Here is a 21,599-nt window from a genome sequence, read left to right on the forward strand (position 1 = left end):
TGTCCAGTCTGACATTACGAGGTGCACAGAGCAGTTTTCAGCTCTCTGTATTAATTTTTTTCCCTTGTTCATTTAAGTGTTCCTGCCTGCAGAGCTCCCTCAGCCCCAGGAGCAGCCCCCAGCACCACCAGGATTAAGTGAGGCTCGGCCGCTGCTGCACCACTGAGCTGCATCCCTGACAGTTACTGAGGAATCGAACACAGGTAAAGCTTTTACAAAAGAAACCGCAAGACAAAACACTTGTTCAGACAGATTCCAAGATTTTTAGCTTTGGGAAGAGCAGACTTGCAGCACAGCATGGTTACAGGACACGGGAGGCAGTGAGGCAAGGGAGGTACTTCCTAACTCAAGCCAGGGGTGGGCTATGGAACAGCACTTCCACCCCATCCTGAGGGGAGAAGCCTGACCAGAGATACTCAAACTGTAGCTTCTGAAGATGATTAATTGAAGCCAGATTTCCTGTTGCCCCCATCTATTTCCTATGATCCTTTAAAGGCATCTCTGCACATCTCCCTGGGGAACAGTCTTGAGGGGTTTAGTCAGTCATGACTTGACAGACATTTATTTTGATGAACTACTCAAAGAAAGGTCCTGAAACTTCTCAAGAAAGCACTCCAGGGAGCAAGTCCTGTTTGCGCAGCTCATGGAAGTTAGTGCTCCATTTAGCTGGTGCACAAAGCAAGATGACACATCACATCCCAAGAGGAATGAAAAACCAGAGCGTTAAAGACTCATAACCCTGCATTGCCCTGATACTGTTATTTTGAGAAGTCAAAGGGGAAAAAAAGGCAACAGCAGTAACTTTGGCAAGATGTTCCAAAGCCAATTTGAGCAGGAGCACAAACCTACTGTGGGAGCAGGATTCATCTGAGCACACCACATGCAGGGAGTAGGGAGCCAGGCAGGAGCAGTCCTGTAAGGACACAGCTGGTCCAGTTCACCTTGTCCTCTCAATGTTTTACATGCAGAATTCACCCCTTTAGTTTGGCATTGCCTGGTGCTGGCAAGTCTTCTCCGCTAATATAAGCAATAAAGATACATAGAGAAAGGGAGAGCGAGACAAGAGGGAAGGCATCAGGCCTGAGAAGAAAAAGGATTTGTTCTCTTCTCACTTAAAAATGGTTCAGTCTTTGCTTGGCTTCCACATTGAGGACTGCGAGATACAAAACCAGATTTTCTTCAGTACACACAAGCATACACCGAGAGGTACCTACGACCATAGCACAGAGCACACAGTAGCACAAGTTCAGAATGACTTAGTTCAAACAAGACAAGCTTTTACTTGGAGGGGAAAATATCAACATTTTCATATTGAATGCAGTTCTTTGGGTGGGAAAGAAGGGGCTGGCTCAAAATCCAAGAGCAGACACTCGTCCTAGCTACAGCTAGAGCAGACAGAGGGTATGAGCCCTCTGCTTCCACAGTACAATTCCATACTCCTCCCAACACAACAGGAGTGAAATCTTTATCTTTGAACGTCCCTTCACTGGACCTTCTAACAAAGATCAGCAGGTAAGAGGAGAATTAGGAACCTCAAAAACTAATTTTTCTCTTGGACAGTCATTGCTGCTAAGTTCAGCTTCTGAACTAATTTTTAAGGCCTATATTCTCCTACATTCCAGCTTCTTCTTTTAAAAAGTGCATTCTTCTCTGATGAGATCTACCTTGGTAAAAAGCAAACAGAACTTCTCGAAGGGCTGCAAATGGTAGAAGCCTCTCAGGTCACAAGCAAGGACTCCCCCCTTCAGCCTGAACAAAGGGGAGGACCACCAAGGCTTTCCCAATCAGTTCACAAGCAATGTCCCAGAGCTTCACCAGCCCACATGAGTGGAATCATCATCATCATCATCATCACTCCTATGCTTGGAAACAGCATACTCTTTTCTTTTCCACAGAGATGGAACCAAAAAAGGAATAGCTTCATCAAAGCAAAAGCTAAAGCAAAGCAAAAGCATTTGGTTGGAAGGCAGTGAGCTGGGGAAAACTCAATTCCCTTTTTCCATGCAAGCTGAACGCTGCTGGTAGAGGAACAGCACGCAGGGCAACAGATAACCTGCCTCTCACTTGCTGCTGCATTAAAGGCTTCCTGCATCTTTAGCCTCCACACACAATCCCACGTTTTAGCAACTGGGGACCTCCTACCAGACAGAAAGGCCAGGATCAGCTTCACAGTAATACATGGATCTTATCACTGTAATACATACAGGGATACCATTCCCCTGGCTAACTAAGGGCTCCTGTACCTGGAAGCAGTTATCAATTACTTCAAGGTCCAAGGGTAAGTCCCTGGAAAGAGCAAATTACAGTGGCAGGAGAGCCATAACCTTTAGTACAACCACAAATGATCTGCAGCACCTTGTGGAATCCACCCAACATGGCGTATGTGTGTATATATAAATTTTGTATATAGACATCGTAGTGGTTCATTCTTTTTAATACATATACAAGTACCTGTACATATATATATATTTACAATTTACACCAGGCAGTAGGTGCATGTGTACTGTACATACACACACAAACGCCGAGCACACACATGCACACACCAACACACACTAGTCACAACAGACTCCACAGCCTGGCAAAGGAAGGCCTGCCAGAGTCCAAAGAGCAGCACCAAGGGGGGGGTCTCAATGTACCAGCTTCACAACTGCTTAGGACAAACAAAGCATTCACAGGATTTTGTACACTTGGGAAATAAAGAATGGATGGTGCAAGCTTCAGCCCAGCTACAAAGAACCTTCATGCAAACTCCCCAGCTACACTGCAGCGTTCCTGCTGTTCCACACTGTGCTCCCTCAGAAGAATGGATCCACCAGGCTGCTCTGGCAGACCACATCACACCCTGGGTGATGCTCTGCACCCAGGACTGCCATGACACTGCAACAGTCACCAAGTTCTGCACTGTTTCCACCTAAGCACAGAGGCATGGCTGGGGTTAAACAAAAAGCACTGACTGGACTTGTCCTCTCACTTCTAGCAGCCCACGGAACAGTGACAATTGGCTCTTCCATCTCATAGTTTAAAGTATCTCCATTCCCTCATCCTTGCTCCCCCTGCACTGCCAGGAGCTGCCAGAGCTCCTCCAGCTCTGCAGGGCAGGCAGAGCAGTCCCAAATGAGGCAGCCAGCCCTGTTCCCAGCAGCCACAAGAGCCTTCTCCAGCCATCCTCTTCCCAAAGGCCACTGTCCTCCTGCAGACACCCATCCAGCCGAGCTCTTGGGCTGGGGAGTGATGGTGCTGCCAAGTTCCAGCCCCTGGCTGCTCCTGAGGGCAGGACTGAGCCTGGGGGGCATGCAAAACATCCAGGGGGCTCTGGCAGCTCCCACTTGGCTTCACCTGCAAGGGGAACATCAGCACCTCTCTGGGGCTGTGCACAGCAGGGTCAGACACACGAGGGACAGGTACAGCACTGTGCAGGACATCCTCTCAGCTCAGCCAGGGACTGCTCATGCTGTGGGAGCCACACATTCCATCCACACACCTGCTGGAAATGCCGGAATTCCTAAAAGTACCTCAAACTGAAGAATGCCCCCTCCTCCTGCGGCAGGACACCCCACATGACAGTGAGGGGTGGGGGCTGACCTTCAGGGTTTGCAGTTTGTTCACTATTGACCCCCTGCCCAACCAGGTCCTTGGCCAGCAGTACAGTTCATACAGAAAACTGCTGCATCAAACTTATAGGGAGCATTAAGTATCTTTACAAATTCACTTCAAAACATTGCTCCAAATGTAACTTAATTGCCCACAGTTTTGTTTCCTCACTTGCCTAAGACTGAAAAAATATATTTGATATGAAGGAATCTGTGTTATTGCTATTGTTGGTTTGCACTGTGTGGTTCCATCTTTACCATTTCAAATCCAAACTCTTTGGGGATAAAATATTGGTTTTTTCTGTTGATTTTTTTCTTTCCAATTTCTTAAAATTGTATAAAAATAAAGGCTTTCCACAAATGTGGGCTAAAGGTAACCAATAATACTTCTATGCTTAGGATCAGCTGTTGGAAATGTGGTTGACAGCCACAAGACCAGAAATAAACCTCTAGTGATTCTTTAGTTTAACATTTAAAAGACATGAAAACTTCTGCTTATAAAATTGACCCCATACAGAATGGAACAGCTCAACTAACAGCTGTTTATTATTACTTTTTAAAATAATGGTCCTAAATTTAAAAATAAAATCAAGTACTTCCTTTTATGATTTTCACATTATAAAACTGCACCATTCAAAATCTGTGGCCAGGGAATCCCCTTTGCAGTAAGACAGTTTCTTTTAATAGTCATCGAGTGTGTTTTCCAGGAAAACATTCCTAACATCCAGAATGGAAGCCAGCTCCAAAATGTGCTTTTGGAGGTGAGGGTTCTCCACCGTTTCATCTCTTGGCAGCTGAGGGTAAGATTCGGGATAATTTCGAGTCTCCTGCTAGATGACAGTGAAAACAAAGAGAATCAGACACTCATTTCTTTCACACCCTCTAGGAAGAAGACTGCAAAAGGCCAATTTCACCCAAATCTACTCAGTATGGCAGAGACAGAAAACATTCTAGAATTTTCAGTTTTCTCTTTCCATTGATTCAGAGATGGTCACAGTGGCAATACAAATGCCTGTTCATCTCAGATAGTTATTGCTATGTTCACTGAGGCTTTGCAGGAAAAAAAAAATTAAACCACTAAAAGAGACAAAAAATATTCACCTGTACTTACCTACTAGGCTGGAGTTCATTTCTTGAAATTACACACATGTAAGCATCTCCAGTGGGAGATTCATCTCATCCTAAAACAAATATCTAAGACACTGGGGGCAAATCTCTCTCCACTGACACAGACCTACTACCTTTCCCTGGTATCAGAGCAGCCCAGGTAGCTGACTTAGGCCTGGAGAGCTGCTGGACATCTTCAGTTCCACAACTGAATACTGCACCTTTCAATGCTCCAGTCCCATTTTTCCCTGCAGTATTTAAAATGGAGCAGGCAGTTTATATGCCAACACTCACACAAAATGGTGTAGATCAGAGCAGACTTCTCTGCTGGCACAGCTTTAACCAACAGGGAGGCAAAAATACCATCTTCCTATTTAGTGTATTCATTTACACTTCAAAGACCTTTCAAAACCCATTCACATGAACACATTCCAGAAATAATGACCCACTCCTCCCCGCTTCCCCTTGTATTCTTGCTCTATACCTTTTTGGTTGTATAGAAATAATAATCTGAAGTTATAAAGAGGAATTTTTCTAGTAGACAAGGCTGTCCAGAGTGACATAATTGAACTGGAGTGTGGCTGCTGTGTTACGTGCAGGATGAGGCTCCTACAAGCCAACGGCTCCGTGCCTTTGGAGAGACACAAAGGCACAGCCTCAGTGCAAGCTGCAGGAGCAGCATGTGAGCATCAGTCCCTTTCTGAGGTCACCCTGGCCCTCCCACCTGACCAGGGCAGCTCTGCAGGCCTGGAGCTCCCACAAAGGCACAGACCTCCCTGCATACCCGGAAGATTTTGTGCATCCTCATCGTAGCCGAACAGAAGATAAATCTCGTGAGAAGCAAGCGAAGGAATTCATCCCCAAAAAACTGAAGGAAGGACTGATCTGTAGAAAAGGCAAAGAAAGCCGAGTTTAGAAAGGCTCAGAGCCCCCGAGAGGCTGAGCTGGGCCTGGCCAGGCCGTACCTATGGAGCGGGAGTGGGTCAGCAGCTGGGCAATGTCCCGGTTGATTTTCCGGAGGTAATCCTGACACTTCTCCCACAATCCTCGGCGCATGCTTGATAATCCAGAGACAAACAGGAATGCCATTAAGGGATTGTTCAGAAAGAGTGTGAAGAGGCTACCCCGCTGAGACTGATCTAAAAGGAAAAATAAATCAATAGACAAAGGGATACATTTGGCACATGAAACAGAAATGCTGTCCCTGCCACACAACGAAGTCGCTCACCCGCTAAATTCCGTCACAGAGGAGCTACTCCTGGGTGTTAGTTACACCTTCTCTCATGCAGCCTGATCCCTGACTGGCCATAAAGGCTTGCTGGAGACATGCATTAACACCCAGGCACCTAAACTGGCTCTGCTCCCTTTCTGGGAGCAGTAATGCTGCCCAGAGCTGTAACAAGCACCGTCACCCACGCTGGGCTGGCCATGCCTCAGGCTCCCTGCAGGACAGCCTTTGCTCCAGCCCTCGTTGGAGCCATCTGCAGAAATGTCACCAGCATTGGAACAAATTATTTACCACATACACTAGCTAAACTTTATAATACTGCTTCAGGGACTGGTAACCTGATTCAGGGGTTACACAGTAGTGGAAAGCCGCCTTTTCCTGAGGAATCCACGTTCTGTTTGGGACAGACAGAGGAACTGCAGCTTGTTGGGAAATGCAGTACTGCACATACCTTGTAATGCTTTTGGATATGCTGTTGGAGAAAGCAAGCACACCAGTGGCTGTCCAAATAAGTTTGTGAAATTCTGTAACAAATAAGAATTTTGAAGTATTGATGGTCACTTTGCTTGCCTTGAATATTCAGCAAGTCAAGGGTACAAATCATTAATGACAGAAGACACTAATGCCCCTCACACAGCTCAGCATTGGCAATGAGCCTGACAGATTCACTTAGTCAGAGATCACAGCACAGAAGGAATATAACCAACTACATTTTAAATTAATTACAATTCTCTCATTTCATTGCTACTGATGGCAGACACTAATTTCATGGAAATATGGCTTTCAGTAGTAACACATTACTTGAAAATAAAAAATCATGTTCTGCAGTAAAAGTGAAAGCAATTGGGTTTAGCATCTTCCCTCAACACCAACTGAACTGCCCAGTCAAAACCATTTCTTTGCCCTTTTCCTTCTAGCAGGAGGAGCTATGTCTGATGAAACAGGAGGGCCCAGAGAAAAGTTTTAAAGTAAGTTTCCTTTAAAGTAAGTGTGTCATAACCTGGGAAAAAAAGCCAAAAATCATGCACACAACCTCATTAGCTGTCACCAGAAGAGCTTTCTTAAACTGAAGGCTTGCAAAGCTATAGAAAATGTGATTGTGCCTGCACCCTTTCAGAGAACAGACTCAAACCCTGCCTCCAGAGCATGTGAGTCCAACACACATCTGCAGATCAGATTCTTAAAACTGCAGTTTATAAGTGTAAGACATACAACACCACAAGTATTTGCTTATGAAAAATCCTCAAAAAGTTATTTTTGAGGATTCCTTTTGGCATCTGCATAATTCAAATGAACTTTCCCTTTCAGGCAGTATATTTCAGTTATATTAGTTTTATTGAATTAATTTGATCTAAATCTGTGAAATACTAGAAACAGAAATCTAGTCTAATCAAAATAAAACATTTCCCATCTCTGACAGAGTGCTGAGTAGTGCCAGAAACCCTTCTAGCTCATTAGGAGCCCAGGGAAGACTGATAATGCTGGATACTAAGGTTTGGGGTCTAAGGAAGAAACAAAGACAACTCCCTTGCAGACAGCAACAAGAGGTCAGCCCAGGAACTGGTGAAAGAAACATTTCAACCTCCAGGAGCCACCCCAGACACTGCTGGTTTGAAGTGTACACACACTGGCAAGCTTTTACCTTCTCCAGTAATTCATGTTCTCAGTACCATGAGCAGGCTGACCAGTTTAATGAATTCCACCTTGTGTCACTCAGCTCCAGACCAGAGCAGCCAGGCCAGCAGTGAGAACAGCCCTGCAGCCCCACAGCCAAGAGCAGCCCTGGGTCACCTCTGGGTCTCAGGCACTGGCTGAGAGCACTCTGGACTCTGCCCCAGCAGAGTTAAGCCAGGAGAACCTGCTCTGCAATCCAGATATTGAAAGGAGGTCTGGGTATGGAATGCCCTACCCTTCAGTGCATGGACAACTCCAAAAAGGATAAACTCCATTTTGTTTCAAATTTGACTGGTTTTTTACTTCAGTGTTCAAGGTTTCCCACAGAAGTATTGCTGATTTTTACAATGCATGTCATGTACATCTCCTTCCAAGAAAGAACTGCCCATCATTTCCAAAAGAAGTCACTTCACATTTGAGCTTTGCTAAGCTGAGTATTTATACCACATCACTGACAGAGGCCTTGCATCCCCACTGGCTGGAGGTTTTGGTTTGGTTTGGTTTTAAGACTTTGCATTTTACCATGATCCTAGACAACCATAGCTACAGGCAGATATTGATTTAAAAATATTATTTCATCCACATATGCAGTGGTAACCTTCAAGAACACACAGACAGCTATATTTAAATGGAAGTGTTAAAAAAAAATTTCATGGCTTTCAGTAGATATGCTCGATTTGCAGTTATCTTCCACTTTCAGCTAAATATACAGGGGAGGAAGCTGTTCAAGTGCTGCTGATTTGACAAACTGGCAAGTCACTTCCTGGCAGGACTTACTTTCAGTCATCACCATTTAAGTCCTGCAGAGAGAGGGAGAGGACGGGGATGCGTGCAGGAGAGCAGGGACGGGCTGCAGAAAAGGATGTGTGAGCATTTGCTGTTCTGCTGCTACTGCTGGCAGTGACATTTAAATGTCAGGATAGCTCCTGTCCTATCAGGGAGGATCAGAGCAGCCACGGGGAAAAAAGTCAGTATTGACTTCAATTCCTCACATGGCTGCTCTTTGTTCTTGCCAGCACTCGAGCCCCCAGACACCTCCCAGCCCATGGGGGACAGTCACAGCTCTGTCAGGGCTCTCTGGGGACAAGGACCCCAGCACAACCACAGGCAGGAGTGTACAAGGGCTGGAACACTGACCTCAAGAGCTCTGCCATGAACCTTCACTGGAAAACAACACAAGACACCTAAACCAGTCCCCTGACACGCCTGCCTGTGTTCAGTGGCAAGAGATGGGGAAGGTGAATGTCACTTCTGAAATGTGGAACTCATTTCTTTCTAGGTTCCTCGCAGTTGTGCCCACACTGTTCTGATCTGGGTCAGTGCTCCTAGCAGCCACTTCTATAATCTTGTCCTGAAATACTTCCCAAGCTCACATTTCTGTGCTTCTTCCACACAGACAGAGCTGGATGCTCTCCATCAGCTGTGATGAACAGACTGGTGGGTTTTACACCCCTGCCAGCTCACTGCAGAACAATGAAAAGAAACTCGATGGAGGTTACAGAGTTGCTTACTGTGTGCCCACAAAACAAAGAAAACTTAATTATCAAATTTAAATGCAATACAAAAAGCAGATTCTACTGTAAACATTTGGCATTATTCTCACAAGACCTACAAATCCGAAATCCATGCACCAAACAGGTTCTTTGCTCTCAGCTTTACACAGAACCCCAAACTGTCCAGAGCTGGAATCCTTTGCTCTCTTACAGAGCTGATCCATTTGGCATCTTCTAACAATTCTATTAGAGAGGAAGGTGCTACAAAAACCAAAACCAAACCAAAAACCCAACACAAGCCATACCTTTTTCCCCTGAAAGAAAACCAATCCTCCTGATGTTATACTGGAATGAATGACAGGAAAGAGCATAGGGAAATAAATCCCTTCCAAATGCTCACTTTCTCAGAAAGACAAGTAAATCACTCTAATCATGCTTCCCTCCATTTAAATGGGGAAGGGAATTCAAGAAAAAAGCAGATTTGTTCTGAAACCAGTGCAGTGAATTTAAATAAAGTGGTGTTTAAAAAGCCCTCTGAGATACATTATGCTACGACAAACCGAAGAGCCAACAGAGAGGTCAGATCATTATCTGGCTGTCAGGCAGGAGTTCCCTGGCTCAGTACAGACCTAACCCTGACTCACACCGACCACTGATTTAGTATCTCTCCTTGGCCAGCACATGCCTTCAAAACAAACAGCACAGCCTGTGGACACTAAGCAAGGCACAAGCTCCTCTGGCCACTAGACGTCCCTGTTCCTCCTCTGAAACGCAGCTGTGGATGTTCCCTCCCTCTCTGCACATAATGGAGCTATAAAAGGAACACAGAAGAAGTGGCACTTTCCCCAGATATAGCACATTCTTATTACCCCATTCATGAATGAAATACATGTGTAATGCTCTCCAGATTCAACTGGCCACCATGAGTGTAATGCCTGCTTCTGCATTACCCGAACTGCAGATTCCCAGAGGTGATTTGGCATGGAGCAATTCTACTGTAAGTCCAGAGCACCCTAGGAAGGAGGCTCAGTGTCCAAGCAAACACCACTCTACAGTAACACTGGATGCTAATTTGAGGCTTGTTACTTCCTTGGTTCAGACACTTTTCAGACACAGACACCCCGTGTTTTTTAAGATCAGGCTCAATGCTTTGACTCCTTTCTGTTGCTTAAAAGTAACTGAATGTTGGATGACTGGAAAAAAGAAAAGCACATTAGTTATCTCCCTCCCCCAGCACACACACCGAGATTTGTCTTTGGTATAAAACAAAAGTAAACCTCCCACCAGAGACCTTGGAAATCTTGAACCTTTTTTCCCTCCAGGAGGATTTATTACTTTCCAATGAGCGGCTGTTCATGTGCTTCTCCTTCTTGTTCCTATTCATAGGGTCAGATCCTGACTAGCATGCACAACCTCAAAAGAAAAGAAAGACTGAATACAAACTGTTTAAAAAAATAGCCTGTTAAAAGTGTAAGCTAACTAGGGGTTGGCACTGTATCCTACCACAGGAGGAACTGCCTCCAAGGGCCTTACCTTGTAGGCGACGCTGTTGGAAGAATCCACGATGATGAACAGGGGCTTTCTGGTGAAAGGGTAGAGATCTCCAGGGTGAAGGCTGCAAAGGAAAGGGACCCCTCAGAGCACCACAACTGCTGCACAGCTCTGACACTGCACAAGTGTCTCAGCCACAGAGCTGCCCACAGCCAGATAAAAAGCAGACAGATTTTCCATGCTGCAGTCCCCAGATTCATCCTCAGAGAGCAGCTGCACTGTTGTCTGTATTTGTCTATAATATGGGCTGTGGGACTTCTCATTAGTTCAAGAGAGGTTTAACTTCTTGAGAAGTCATCTGCCACTGATCTGAAGCTTGTCAGTAATTAAGAACTTATACTATCTTACATAAGTAAGGCTGAAGTGTTTAAATGATCATTTAAAGCTGCTCATTCATTTCTGAGTGTTCAAGCCAATCCCCACTACGATGTCCTGCACTGAGGAGTCTGAACTCCAGGGGTGTTGATGCATTTTTCTCTATTGCAGACAAGCTGCTGTGAATTTGCAGGCTGCAGCACACTCACCAGTGCATCTCCTTGTAGGCCTGGTTGCGCTTGTGCAGGGCGTCCCCGTTGATGATGTCGCGGTTGCTGTTGGTCAGCACTCCCCCGAAATCGTAGGGACCTTCACGGGGAAAGGAGGCTCAAATCAGCAGGGGCAACTCGCCCCTGCTGGACATCTACTGACTACACGACAGGGAGGAAGCAACAACAAGTCCCAGAAAACTAAGGGAATCTGAACTGCTGCAGTTCAAGGAGCGGAGAGAGGAATGTGGAGACTTCACTAACTGCATATTCCTTTTTATGCTTTTTTAGAAATTTCAGCATCTATCAAATAGAAGCAAGGAATGCAATTTCATGACTTGTAATTTAATTATTCACTATTAGCCCATAAATTAATGCAAATTATCCCAATATTGGCTCTTGTTACACCACAGAGATAAAAGATTAAAACCCATTACACGTCTGATACAGGAAGATCAATACCTTTGTAGAATTACTGTATGAGTTTGCATATTCCAGATTCACAATTTGATCAAAAAATAAGGCTAAATGAATAAAAAAGACTAGAAATACTACTGTCATTTGCAGTTCTAACACTGCAAAGGGGAGAAGAGAGAACTCAGAGAATGACAAAGGGACAAACAGCTTTAACCAGATTTCAAATCTGATTTCTGGTATCAAAGGTATTTCAAGATTTCAAAGTCAGAATTCACAATTTTCACATGCATACGCCCTGGACATGTGTTCCCACTGTAAGCTGAATATTCTGCTAAATTTGCAAAACTGAGCTACCCCCTGAATGTCTGATGGAGAGCAAACATAAAAGCAATGGCTATAAAAAATATCAAATCCCACAAGATACCAAGAAATATTTCTGCCATTGGTATGGGTATGAAGTGTCACTAACTTTAGTAAAATAAAGTATTAGGGTTTCCTCATTCTGTCATACATTTGCAGACTTGGCTGACCCACATTTGGCCACCAAATGCAATTTTTTCAGGTTTGGATGCAAGGCGCCTTTCCATCTAAGGGAAGCTTTGGGGATATAAAATCAGGAACAGGACAAACATTAATTGAGCACTGTTACAAACACCTCACATGGTCTGCCAAACACACGGCTTGCAGGCAATGCACAGTGCAACTTGCAGCTGCTCTCCCCTTTAATAAGGCAGAACTGTGTGCAGGCCACACCACCTTATTAAAGGAATGCAGCTGTGGTGGGTTCCGTGGTGAAAGCAGCACGCTGGTGTGCAGCTCCTCAGCTGACTGAGCCTGGATGCCTCTGCCACAAGCTCTTAAGCTGAAACAACACATGCAGAGAGGGGCACACACCACAGGCCTCAGAGGACACACTGCAGTTAGGACCTATCACCAAACTGCAGCAAGAAGTAAAATGTTAAAAGCATTTTAAAAAAATCACTGCCACTGTCCAAAGCTGACAGGGATTTTTTTTTTTTAACATTTTGAGAGCTCTATAAATCATGCACGGGGGTGGACAAAGCATGCATCTTATAAAGGAATGCAAGTCTCAAACAGATGAGGTTTTTTACAATATTTAGGATGTTAAAAAATTATTTTGATTTTTTTTCCTGGAATTATATAAACAGATCTTTGGACCGTGTTTACTTCAGCCAACCAGTTTTCAGCTTTTACATTGCAGCTGCATCCAAATATTCTGCTAGATTGAAAAGAACAGGAGGGTGAGGTAAGGGGAATTGTCAAAAATCATGAGAAGGGCTTGAATTGTCAGGTTAATGAGCGTGCAAATAGACCAGTCCCTGCAGCTGCTTGAGCCCTCCCACCACCCATGTCCTGGCCACACGTTCTCCTGGTGCTGGGCATTGGAAAGATCAGAGTGCCATGGAGCCATTTTATGAACTTCGTGCTGATGCATCAACTGAGCCACATGGTCTTCAAAATTGGGAGGCTTTTAATACTTCAGATGCATCAAAAACTGGATGTGTCCTTTGAAAAGTTCTCAGGCTAATGCACACTAATTAAAACACAAAGATTTAATTATTGTTTGTGGAAAATAAAGGCTATCTTACTAAGCAGACAGGAGAATTGAATTGACTTGTCTTTTTAAAGGAGCTTTGTGACATCTTTCTTGGTCACTTGTCCTGGAACATAAGGAGAATTCAAGCCCTGTTCATGACAGGGAGCATTCCTTTATTGTACCTTCACTATCCGAACGACCTGATGGGAACACGCCCGTGGCAGACAGGTAAATCAGCAGCACGCTGTTGGCAGGCAGCTCCTGCAATGCAAACAGGGGACCAGGGCCAAGGGGAGAAAGGTACAAGTTTATTTTAGTACTCAATCATCACCTCCATAAACACACTGTCATTATAATTGTGCTACTCCTGCTTCTGGCTCCCCTCCACTCTGCTCTTGGTGCACGGACTGGCCCTGCCCCAGCACAGACACCCCTTCCAACAGACCACAAGTGTCCCCTGATGAAATGGCTGAACTTGTCTCCACACACAAACCTCGAGGCTGGTATCAGAGCTCCAACAGCACTGCCAAAGCATCTGCCTCCACACAGACTCTTTCACTATCTATGCAGATCTGAGGCTCTCCAAGACATGGAACCCAAAAGCTGCCAAGATCCACACAGAGCCCAACTCCCAAACAATGCACAAGGGAATCTTTGTTTAGAGTTTGAGTGGGATACAGGACTGGAGATTCAGTAGCTGTACAGTGCTCGAGAGCAACAATCTCCTGATGCATTTCCCTCATTTTGGTTTGTGCTTGGCATTATATGAAATGAAAGCATACTCTTAAGATTTTTCTATTCTCCAGATCAGTGGAGATACACATTTCATTCAGTCTCACAAACAGTCCTGGATATTTTTTATTACAAATAAGTTCACCAATTTCACAAACCTTAAATGATGCTGCTAAAAATGTATATAGCTGGCTAAAAGTTGGTTTATAAAGTAGGTATTTATGGGGGTTTTCCCGCCTGGCTGGTTTCTCTGTTGACTCCTGTTAAAAGAAGAAACAAAATACTACTCAAAAAACCCCAACAACCAGATATTATCAAAGCAGTCTCATAACCCTCTAAATTTCTATTTATCAGAATGTTCCAACACACTACCCACACAAATGGTCTGCCCATTCTGCATTTCCTACTACATAGTAAAGCAGGATGCACAATATTCAATCCATAATTTTGTATTATTCCTCACTGAAACTTGTGAACTAAGTCTTTCTTAGTGTCTCAAGTATCACTCAAGAAATAAGTGACAAAATTCACACTTAATCTCAATTAAATAAATGAAAAATCTCCATATTTTCTTTTGGCCCCAGATAGAAGATTTGATACTTTCTCTGAAGGGGACATTAACTTTCAGATGACTCAGTAATCTGACGAATCCATGGGTTTGAGCTACTCTTCACTAATTTCTAGTGGAAGTTACACCACCTTTACTACCCGCTCTGCACAGTGACAGTACTGAAGGAGTACACTACATAAAAGCAATCAACCAACAAAAAACCCAGTTAAGATGTGCTGCCAGGTTTGTTTGAAGTGGAACTGACCTGCATTCCAGGTTTGTTCATTTGTGATGCCAAGTTCATGGGTTCCCTCTCCAGAGCCTGCAGCATTCGGAACATGTCGATTGTCAGTTCACTGAACTTGACCTGCAGGAGAGTCACACAGTTTATTCTGCCAGATACACGTTAAACAGAATTGCTCTGGAATTATGCAGCTGAGAGACTCCACTGCACACCAGAGAGACCATTCTCTCTCAGGGATCTGTCAGTGTCATCTTTGAATCTCTGAAGAGCTGTGAATGACTTCTACAAGAGCTCACAGAAGACAAAGTCTATTCGTTACTGATCTACCAGGATAAGTCACTGCACTGCAGACCCCTGCTTCCAAATTACAGGCTTCTCTGGGATGTGGACTAATCAGGTGCTGAAATGGCTATGTACTATGAATTCAGACAAAATCTGACAAAGACAGATGAAGCGTAGTTTAAATATAACTCCCTTGCTTACCTGAAAAGAGCTCAGAGAGAAGCCAAGAAATTTGTACAACTTCACTATCATTATCATCTAAAAACAGAACCTAGAATGTCTTTTGAAAACCTCTTCCTGTTGCCACTGAAGTCGCAACAAGCTGGAGTGAGTCATATGAAAGCTCAAGTCAAGCTTTTTCTGGATGTATCTAAGAGGTCTCCTGTGCTCGAATGTCGTTACAAATAATCCAGTATATGACAATCAATTGTGTCTACTTCATTGACATGTGGAATATAAATAATAAGAGGTCAGTACCACAGATCTAGTATCTAACATTTCATTTTTAGGTCTTATTTCTGTGAACCCTCTTCCTCTTGCTACCACTGCAACCATCACAATAAAAATATTTCAACGTTCTCCTCTGTTGGAATCTCTGTTGTATGATCAGGAGGGATGTCATGGGGGGGACTCCAAAGATGCAAACCCAGGTGCCCAGAATTTCCTTTACCTGGTTGTTGCAGTTCCCAATAATGAGCGCATCTGCAAGAGCAAGCTGTCCCACTATCATCCCCTGCTCCAGCAACGGAGCTCCCGTCTCAGAAAGCCTGTTAGAGGTGATTACAATGGTGTTGTCATCATTTAAAACCATGACAGGGTCTGCCTAAAAAAAGCAACCAGAATAAATCAAGAATTCAGGAAAGCATACAGATTTGCAGTCAGAGAGAAGTCCACAGGTCTCAGCACTTACAATAAACATCTCACAAATGAGGCAGATTTTTAAATTACTTTGCCATACATGTATTTGTATATTTGTATGCAGGCTAGAGGGTAAAGCCTTCCCAGCTGGAAAAGCAAAGTTCTTAGGGACTGCAAGAAACACATGGGACAAGCACATGAAGGTACAGCAGTGAGAAAAGCATACTGCCTCCAATGACATGGACTCTGCTTCAGCTTCACTGCACCTGAGGAGTCAATTGTCATCAACAACCTTACAAATTCATGCAGGATAAACTAAATACTCCTACAGTCATAATAATTTTAGGTTTCCCATTTTAGTTTGCTTTCCCTTTGTAGAAATGAATAGAAAGGAGGAGAGTGAATGATAATGGTGCCACCCATTCTAGCAATATTTAAATACTCCTATGAACACGTGTCAGTGATTCATGGGACAGGCATACTGTCCCTGCACTGGCACACCTGCTTCCCTCACAAATGTGGTGATACACAACACTTCCATCAACAAGACAGAAAACTCTGAAACAACTACAAGGGATCCTATTCTCACCTCAATAAATGCTGCCACTTCCTGAAGAACCAGGTTCCACTCCACCTGATCTTCAGTATTGAAACGATGCGTGTAGTCTTCAATTTCATCTGACAGCTCCTGATGTAACCAGTTCAGAGATAGACACAGTCACTCCTAAAACCAGACTTTAACAGGCAGTCAGTAACCTTATATTTGGTTAGCTGTGCTGGCCTTTAAGAATAATAAATAAATAAATTCCTTGGGAACATATGCAGCACACTCCTGACTAACATGCCAGCCAAAACGCACTCGTTCAGCAGACAGAATGCCAATGCTACACTGAGTTCTGGCAATGCAAATTGTCTTTTACGTAGGTCCAAATGCAAAGAATATCTGGAGTTAAGTATAATTATCCCACTCACAGCTATGTCACCGGTTATTACCATAAGCTATGGATACCAGGGACTCAGATTTCAGCTTGCAAGTAACTTTAAATACCTTGAGAAAGGGGATGGTGCGGCTGGTTTAGCTGTGCTAAGCAAAGCCTGCAGTTCAAGGGAGCTGTGACACACACAGCAATGCAACCTACACAAAGCTGTCAGGCCCAGGAACTGCTTGAAGCGAGGTTGTCAGAGGGCTGGGAAGCATATGCTGTGGGGAGCAGCCTGCTGTTCCTCTGCTGCACTTCCAGGGCACCTCCCTGTCTGGGCTGCAGCTACTGGAACATTTTTACTTGCTGTTCATTCAAACAATGCAACCAAATCATTTGATCCTGAAGTGTCACTATTAAATGTCTGAATGACAGAAGGTATTCCTTATGCTGGATGTCAGATAGACTAGAAAAGCGAGGATCAGCAACCTCCCACCCCTCAGCACCTTTGTCCTGATTCCAGCATACCTTTACAAGGTCCTTTACAACATCCATCTTGTTGAGCAGGAGACAAACCACTATGAACCTTGCATAGTAACGCAGCTTCTTAACCACTAATTCGGGCCTAGACACAACAACAAAAAAACAAAAGTCAAAATTGAGATTAAAATAGAACAGAGGCAGGTAGCAGGGGTAAGGGAGAGGAGGAGTTTAAGACCACAGCAGGGCTGAACAGTTGCAGATTAAGAGTTCTGATTGAACTCATGTGGTGATGAATAGCCACCGGGCTGCTTGGAGGTTTAGTTAAAATTGAGTACAGGGACATAAAAAATAATTTAAGAAAGCAACAGCCTCCTTACTTGACAGGGGCATGGGAGTCAGCTATCACAGCTGGCAGTTCAAACCTTGCTGTACTGCAGTATGAGCTGCTGCTCCCCTGAAAGGCCTCATGAGAATCACAGAGATTCCTCTGCTTCAGCCCAGCTGACCCATCTTCCACCCACAGCATTCTAGCTCCCAGCACTGATACCACTCAGGATTTAAAATGACAAAACTTTGGTGCTAATAGCCTTCTATCCAGGACCAGGTAAAAGAATATTCTTACAGTCATACAGCAAAGCTCTTATTTATCCTGAATTTTTCAATAGTGGCAGAAGGATTAAAAGAAACTTCCTTCAACAACATGGATTTTATCCTAGTTATGCTCCTACAGTTTATAGCTCCTTGCTGCTTCCACACACCTTTCTAGTCTTGAAAAAACAAGGGCCTCCATTCAGACATACCTGTCTTCTTTGTTGACTTGGGAGTAGTAGGACCTCTGCCTGATGGCTGAGTAGAAGGAGAAAGCCTCGTTGAGATAGCTGGTTTCAGAGGTGCGCAGGCTGCAGGGAACAGGGCCATCAGCTCACTGCCTCACAGGGAAAGAAAGCCACAGCAAACCTCCCTTCCTGGCCCTCAGCCAGCCTGTGCCTCCCTGCAGAGCTCCCTCCTCAAGTGCCATCCCAGGAGAGCCAGGCTCACTCTGGGATGTGTCAGAGTTTGGATCCCATTTCAGATATCAATCAGAGCTGCCCATCTTGCAACACATGCACAGATGGGGTCACCAACAGCATAAAGGAACATTAAGCTCCCAAACTTGTAAATCACATTTTTCTACAACATTCCAATGCAGCACACTTTGGAGGCAGGAGAGAAGTCCTTGGGCAGTACCAGTGGCACCAGGCTCACAGGGGCCCTTCCCTGCAGCACCCCATGCAGTCCCCAGGGCCCTCATTCACAAACTGGCATTGTGACTCAGCCCAATCACTGATTCCTCCTGACTGAGCATCCAGACATTTGGCATGCAGCTGCCACTAACCCTGCATTGCCCACTGAATCCTCTTCTGTGCTTACTTACTAATAATGGTAATAGAGCTGCCCAATCTTGGAAGCAATTTCCCCAATTTGCCACCTCTTCAACCCATACCGATTGTCCAATACTTGTCTATGTTGCAAGAGAGAAAAGAAAGATTAAAAGGATTCCCAAATATCCCAGAACATCCCACCAGACAAGACAAAGAGCCATTGCAGGGCCAAATTCAGCTTTCACTACTGGTGCAGCATTGCCAGCAGCAGCCCCTCACAGAGCCAGCAGCACACACACCCCACAGGAAGGGCTGTTTATCTTGCATAAACTTGCCAGAACCAGACATAAGTGTGTTGCACAAAATACACACAACAAAAGGTCACCACTTCCCAGGAGAACATTCAGACTATGCAGCCAGAGGAAGGTGTGAAGGATCAGAGCCCACGCTGCAGCAAGAGACTTCACACCATTCCAGATTCTGCTCTGCAGAATCCATCACCTCCTCAGTAAGAAATTAAAGCACCACACACTCAGGTAGAGCAAAAGGGTTTGTTAAAAAAGTCACACTGAACACTCTGCAACATTTTAATTTGATAGACTGTGAACACTGCAGGAAGCTGCTGTTCCCTCCCTTCATGCTTGAACAACACAGTGAAATCTCAATCTTAGCTGGGGCTCTGGGCATTCCAGAGATTAAAGCTGCACTTAAACCCACACAACACATCTGCCTACAACATTTCCTTACCGGTGCTGCTGTTGGAACTTCCAGAGTTTGGTGTAAACATCAAATGTTCGCCCAAAATAGGATTGCCACTGCTTCTGCCCATACTGAGGTAAATCCCTGCAAGAGACAGTGACAAAAGCAGAATTAGGAAGCAGAATCCAGTCAGCCCAACATGACAGGAGCACGTTTGAGTCAAAGTCAGAACTGCTTAGTTCAGGATTCATTGACATACTTTAGAATCCTGCCTGCACCCAGAACTACAAGAACCATGATTGACAGTTTCTCAAAACCTGTTGTTACTGGATCTCTCCAAATAGGAAATGATCATGTTCCTACATGCAACAGGTGTTTGAAAATATCTTACAATTTTGCTAAAAGAGAAGTAATTATGTGGCTATGTGCACAGAAAGACAAATTGGACTCTTAAAATATCATAATACAGAAAAACTCTACCCAAGAACAAGCAGATGGAAATTAGTTAATATAGACTGATAATATTTATTGTTACTGATGAAGGAAGAAATTTTCTTCAAACAGATACAGCCATGTTTCAGAAACAGAGCCTATGACATCACAACCAAAACCAGTGCCCCACTATCACCAGGTCAGGCCAGCATATGGATGCTCACAATTAACACTCACTGGGTTCTGCTACACCATCACCACATTTGTCACCCTCTCACTCACAGCCAGTGACACGACACAACCTGAGAACTTCTGGTTTTTTCCTGTCAGTCTCCAGTGCTACAAGGTGAGACAGCCAACCCAGTTCAGCTCTGCTCTCCTACCTCCCCCTCCATTTCCATGCTGTGCTATATTTCCATCCCACAACTATGATGTATTCCTAACGATTTTGGCTTTAAAGGTTCGTGCTCTCAACCCTCACTCCTCCCATCTCCCAGGAATTACCTGAATGTTGAAATAAATGCAACAGAGGGGACCAAACCCCTGAGTCCCACTGAGCACACATTCCCTACACACCTACACCAAAGCTCATTCAAAGGAGCTGCACAATTCTGCAAGTGGAAGTAGAACAGCTTTTCCAAGACAGGATCCTCTTTTATTTGATTCAAGATTGATTTCCACAAGGAATGCTCTGTCAAATCTCTGTGCTGGTTCATGTACCACCTTCAGCAGACAGAAAAGCAGCACATGCCACATTCAAGCCTGGAGGGCAGAGACCAAGTGAAGCAGCACCTTTAGGAAACCTTGCCATGTCCTCTGAAGGAGCCAGAGAAGCAGAGCAGCACACACCATTTCAGAGCAGCGTTCTGGCCTGCTTCTGTTCACTGTAATTGCTTTAACAGCACCCGAGGTAGGAAAGGAAATTAATATTCTTCTGCTCGTCAGCCAACTGTACTTCCCACACAGCTTGAAGGGACCTAGCTCAGCTACTACAAGTAAAATGAATCCCTTACCAGCTACAGCTCTTACCAGCCTGGAAAAGCATTCCAATACTTGGTGCTGATATTCCATGAAGATGCCAAGGAATCCAGGCAGGATTTTACCAAATTAAAAAACAAAAAAATCCCTTCAAACTTGCAATGGGCTGCTCAAAATCTTGCAATGCATGTTGGTGTAGCAAGGGGTAAACAGGAATATAAATATATGCTTCAGGGTACCAACATCTTCATTCAAATACAGCTTGATATAAACACATGCAAATTTAAAGCATTTTCTGCAAGGAACAATTCACCACCTTCTCTTGTTGTAATAGATGTAAACATTTTAGCTAAACAAAAGAAGCTAAGGCACTGTCCAAACACACACCCAAGATACAGCACAAACTCTGCCACAGCAAGAGGTAGCTTTAATTTAATTTCATTTAATTAGCACATCCACAAGATTCAACGTTAAAGTATATATAAAAATATATAATTACAAAACAACACTGAAATGGATAATTTTTTTAAAACTATACAAATCAAAGTTCCCTGGCATTAACCTATAGAATGCCTGAATTAACAAGCTGACTTGAAAAACCCTAACCCAAGAAAGCACCCTTCTCTCAAACACCAGTACCTGCACAAACTAAGCATTAAGCAGGTAGGGTTATGGTGCAGGTATGGGCTGATGATGCTCACACATCTATCCCTCATCAGTGAGCTAATTAACACACTGACCTTCACCTCCCCCTTCCACACCTTCCTCTGCACATCCTGAGCGTTCTAACACACCCTAATCACAAAGCCCAGACTCGCTGTGCTGCACTAGATGTGAGTGTGTGGCAGTGAGTGGTGCTTGCAGAAGCCTCTGCCAGGGCAGTGCCCGTGTGCCTGGCACTGCTGTCTGCAGCCA

General features: G+C 44.3%; 1 protein-coding gene across 1 annotated transcript in view; it reads right to left on the bottom strand.

Annotated features, from left to right (window-relative positions):
• Positions 1 to 3,751: 3,751 nt before the first annotated feature.
• The window catches only part of SCAI (suppressor of cancer cell invasion), a 33,342-nt gene continuing 15,494 nt past the window's right edge, over positions 3,752 to 21,599 (bottom strand). Inside the window, exons 5-19 of the mRNA XM_030961740.1 lie at positions 19,323 to 19,418; positions 18,629 to 18,715; positions 18,015 to 18,113; positions 17,260 to 17,356; positions 16,401 to 16,499; positions 15,624 to 15,776; positions 14,693 to 14,794; positions 14,036 to 14,137; positions 13,328 to 13,406; positions 11,171 to 11,270; positions 10,629 to 10,710; positions 6,380 to 6,452; positions 5,666 to 5,839; positions 5,485 to 5,585; positions 3,752 to 4,423 (exon numbers count right to left, since the gene is read on the bottom strand). Of these exons, the coding sequence (XP_030817600.1) occupies positions 4,274 to 4,423; positions 5,485 to 5,585; positions 5,666 to 5,839; positions 6,380 to 6,452; positions 10,629 to 10,710; positions 11,171 to 11,270; positions 13,328 to 13,406; positions 14,036 to 14,137; positions 14,693 to 14,794; positions 15,624 to 15,776; positions 16,401 to 16,499; positions 17,260 to 17,356; positions 18,015 to 18,113; positions 18,629 to 18,715; positions 19,323 to 19,418 (1,594 nt within the window). The 3' untranslated portion in view covers positions 3,752 to 4,273. The remainder of the gene's footprint in view (positions 4,424 to 5,484; positions 5,586 to 5,665; positions 5,840 to 6,379; positions 6,453 to 10,628; positions 10,711 to 11,170; positions 11,271 to 13,327; positions 13,407 to 14,035; positions 14,138 to 14,692; positions 14,795 to 15,623; positions 15,777 to 16,400; positions 16,500 to 17,259; positions 17,357 to 18,014; positions 18,114 to 18,628; positions 18,716 to 19,322; positions 19,419 to 21,599) is intronic.

This window comes from Camarhynchus parvulus, chromosome 17, assembly GCF_901933205.1.
Source record: "Camarhynchus parvulus chromosome 17, STF_HiC, whole genome shotgun sequence".
NCBI lineage: Eukaryota > Metazoa > Chordata > Aves > Passeriformes > Thraupidae > Camarhynchus > Camarhynchus parvulus.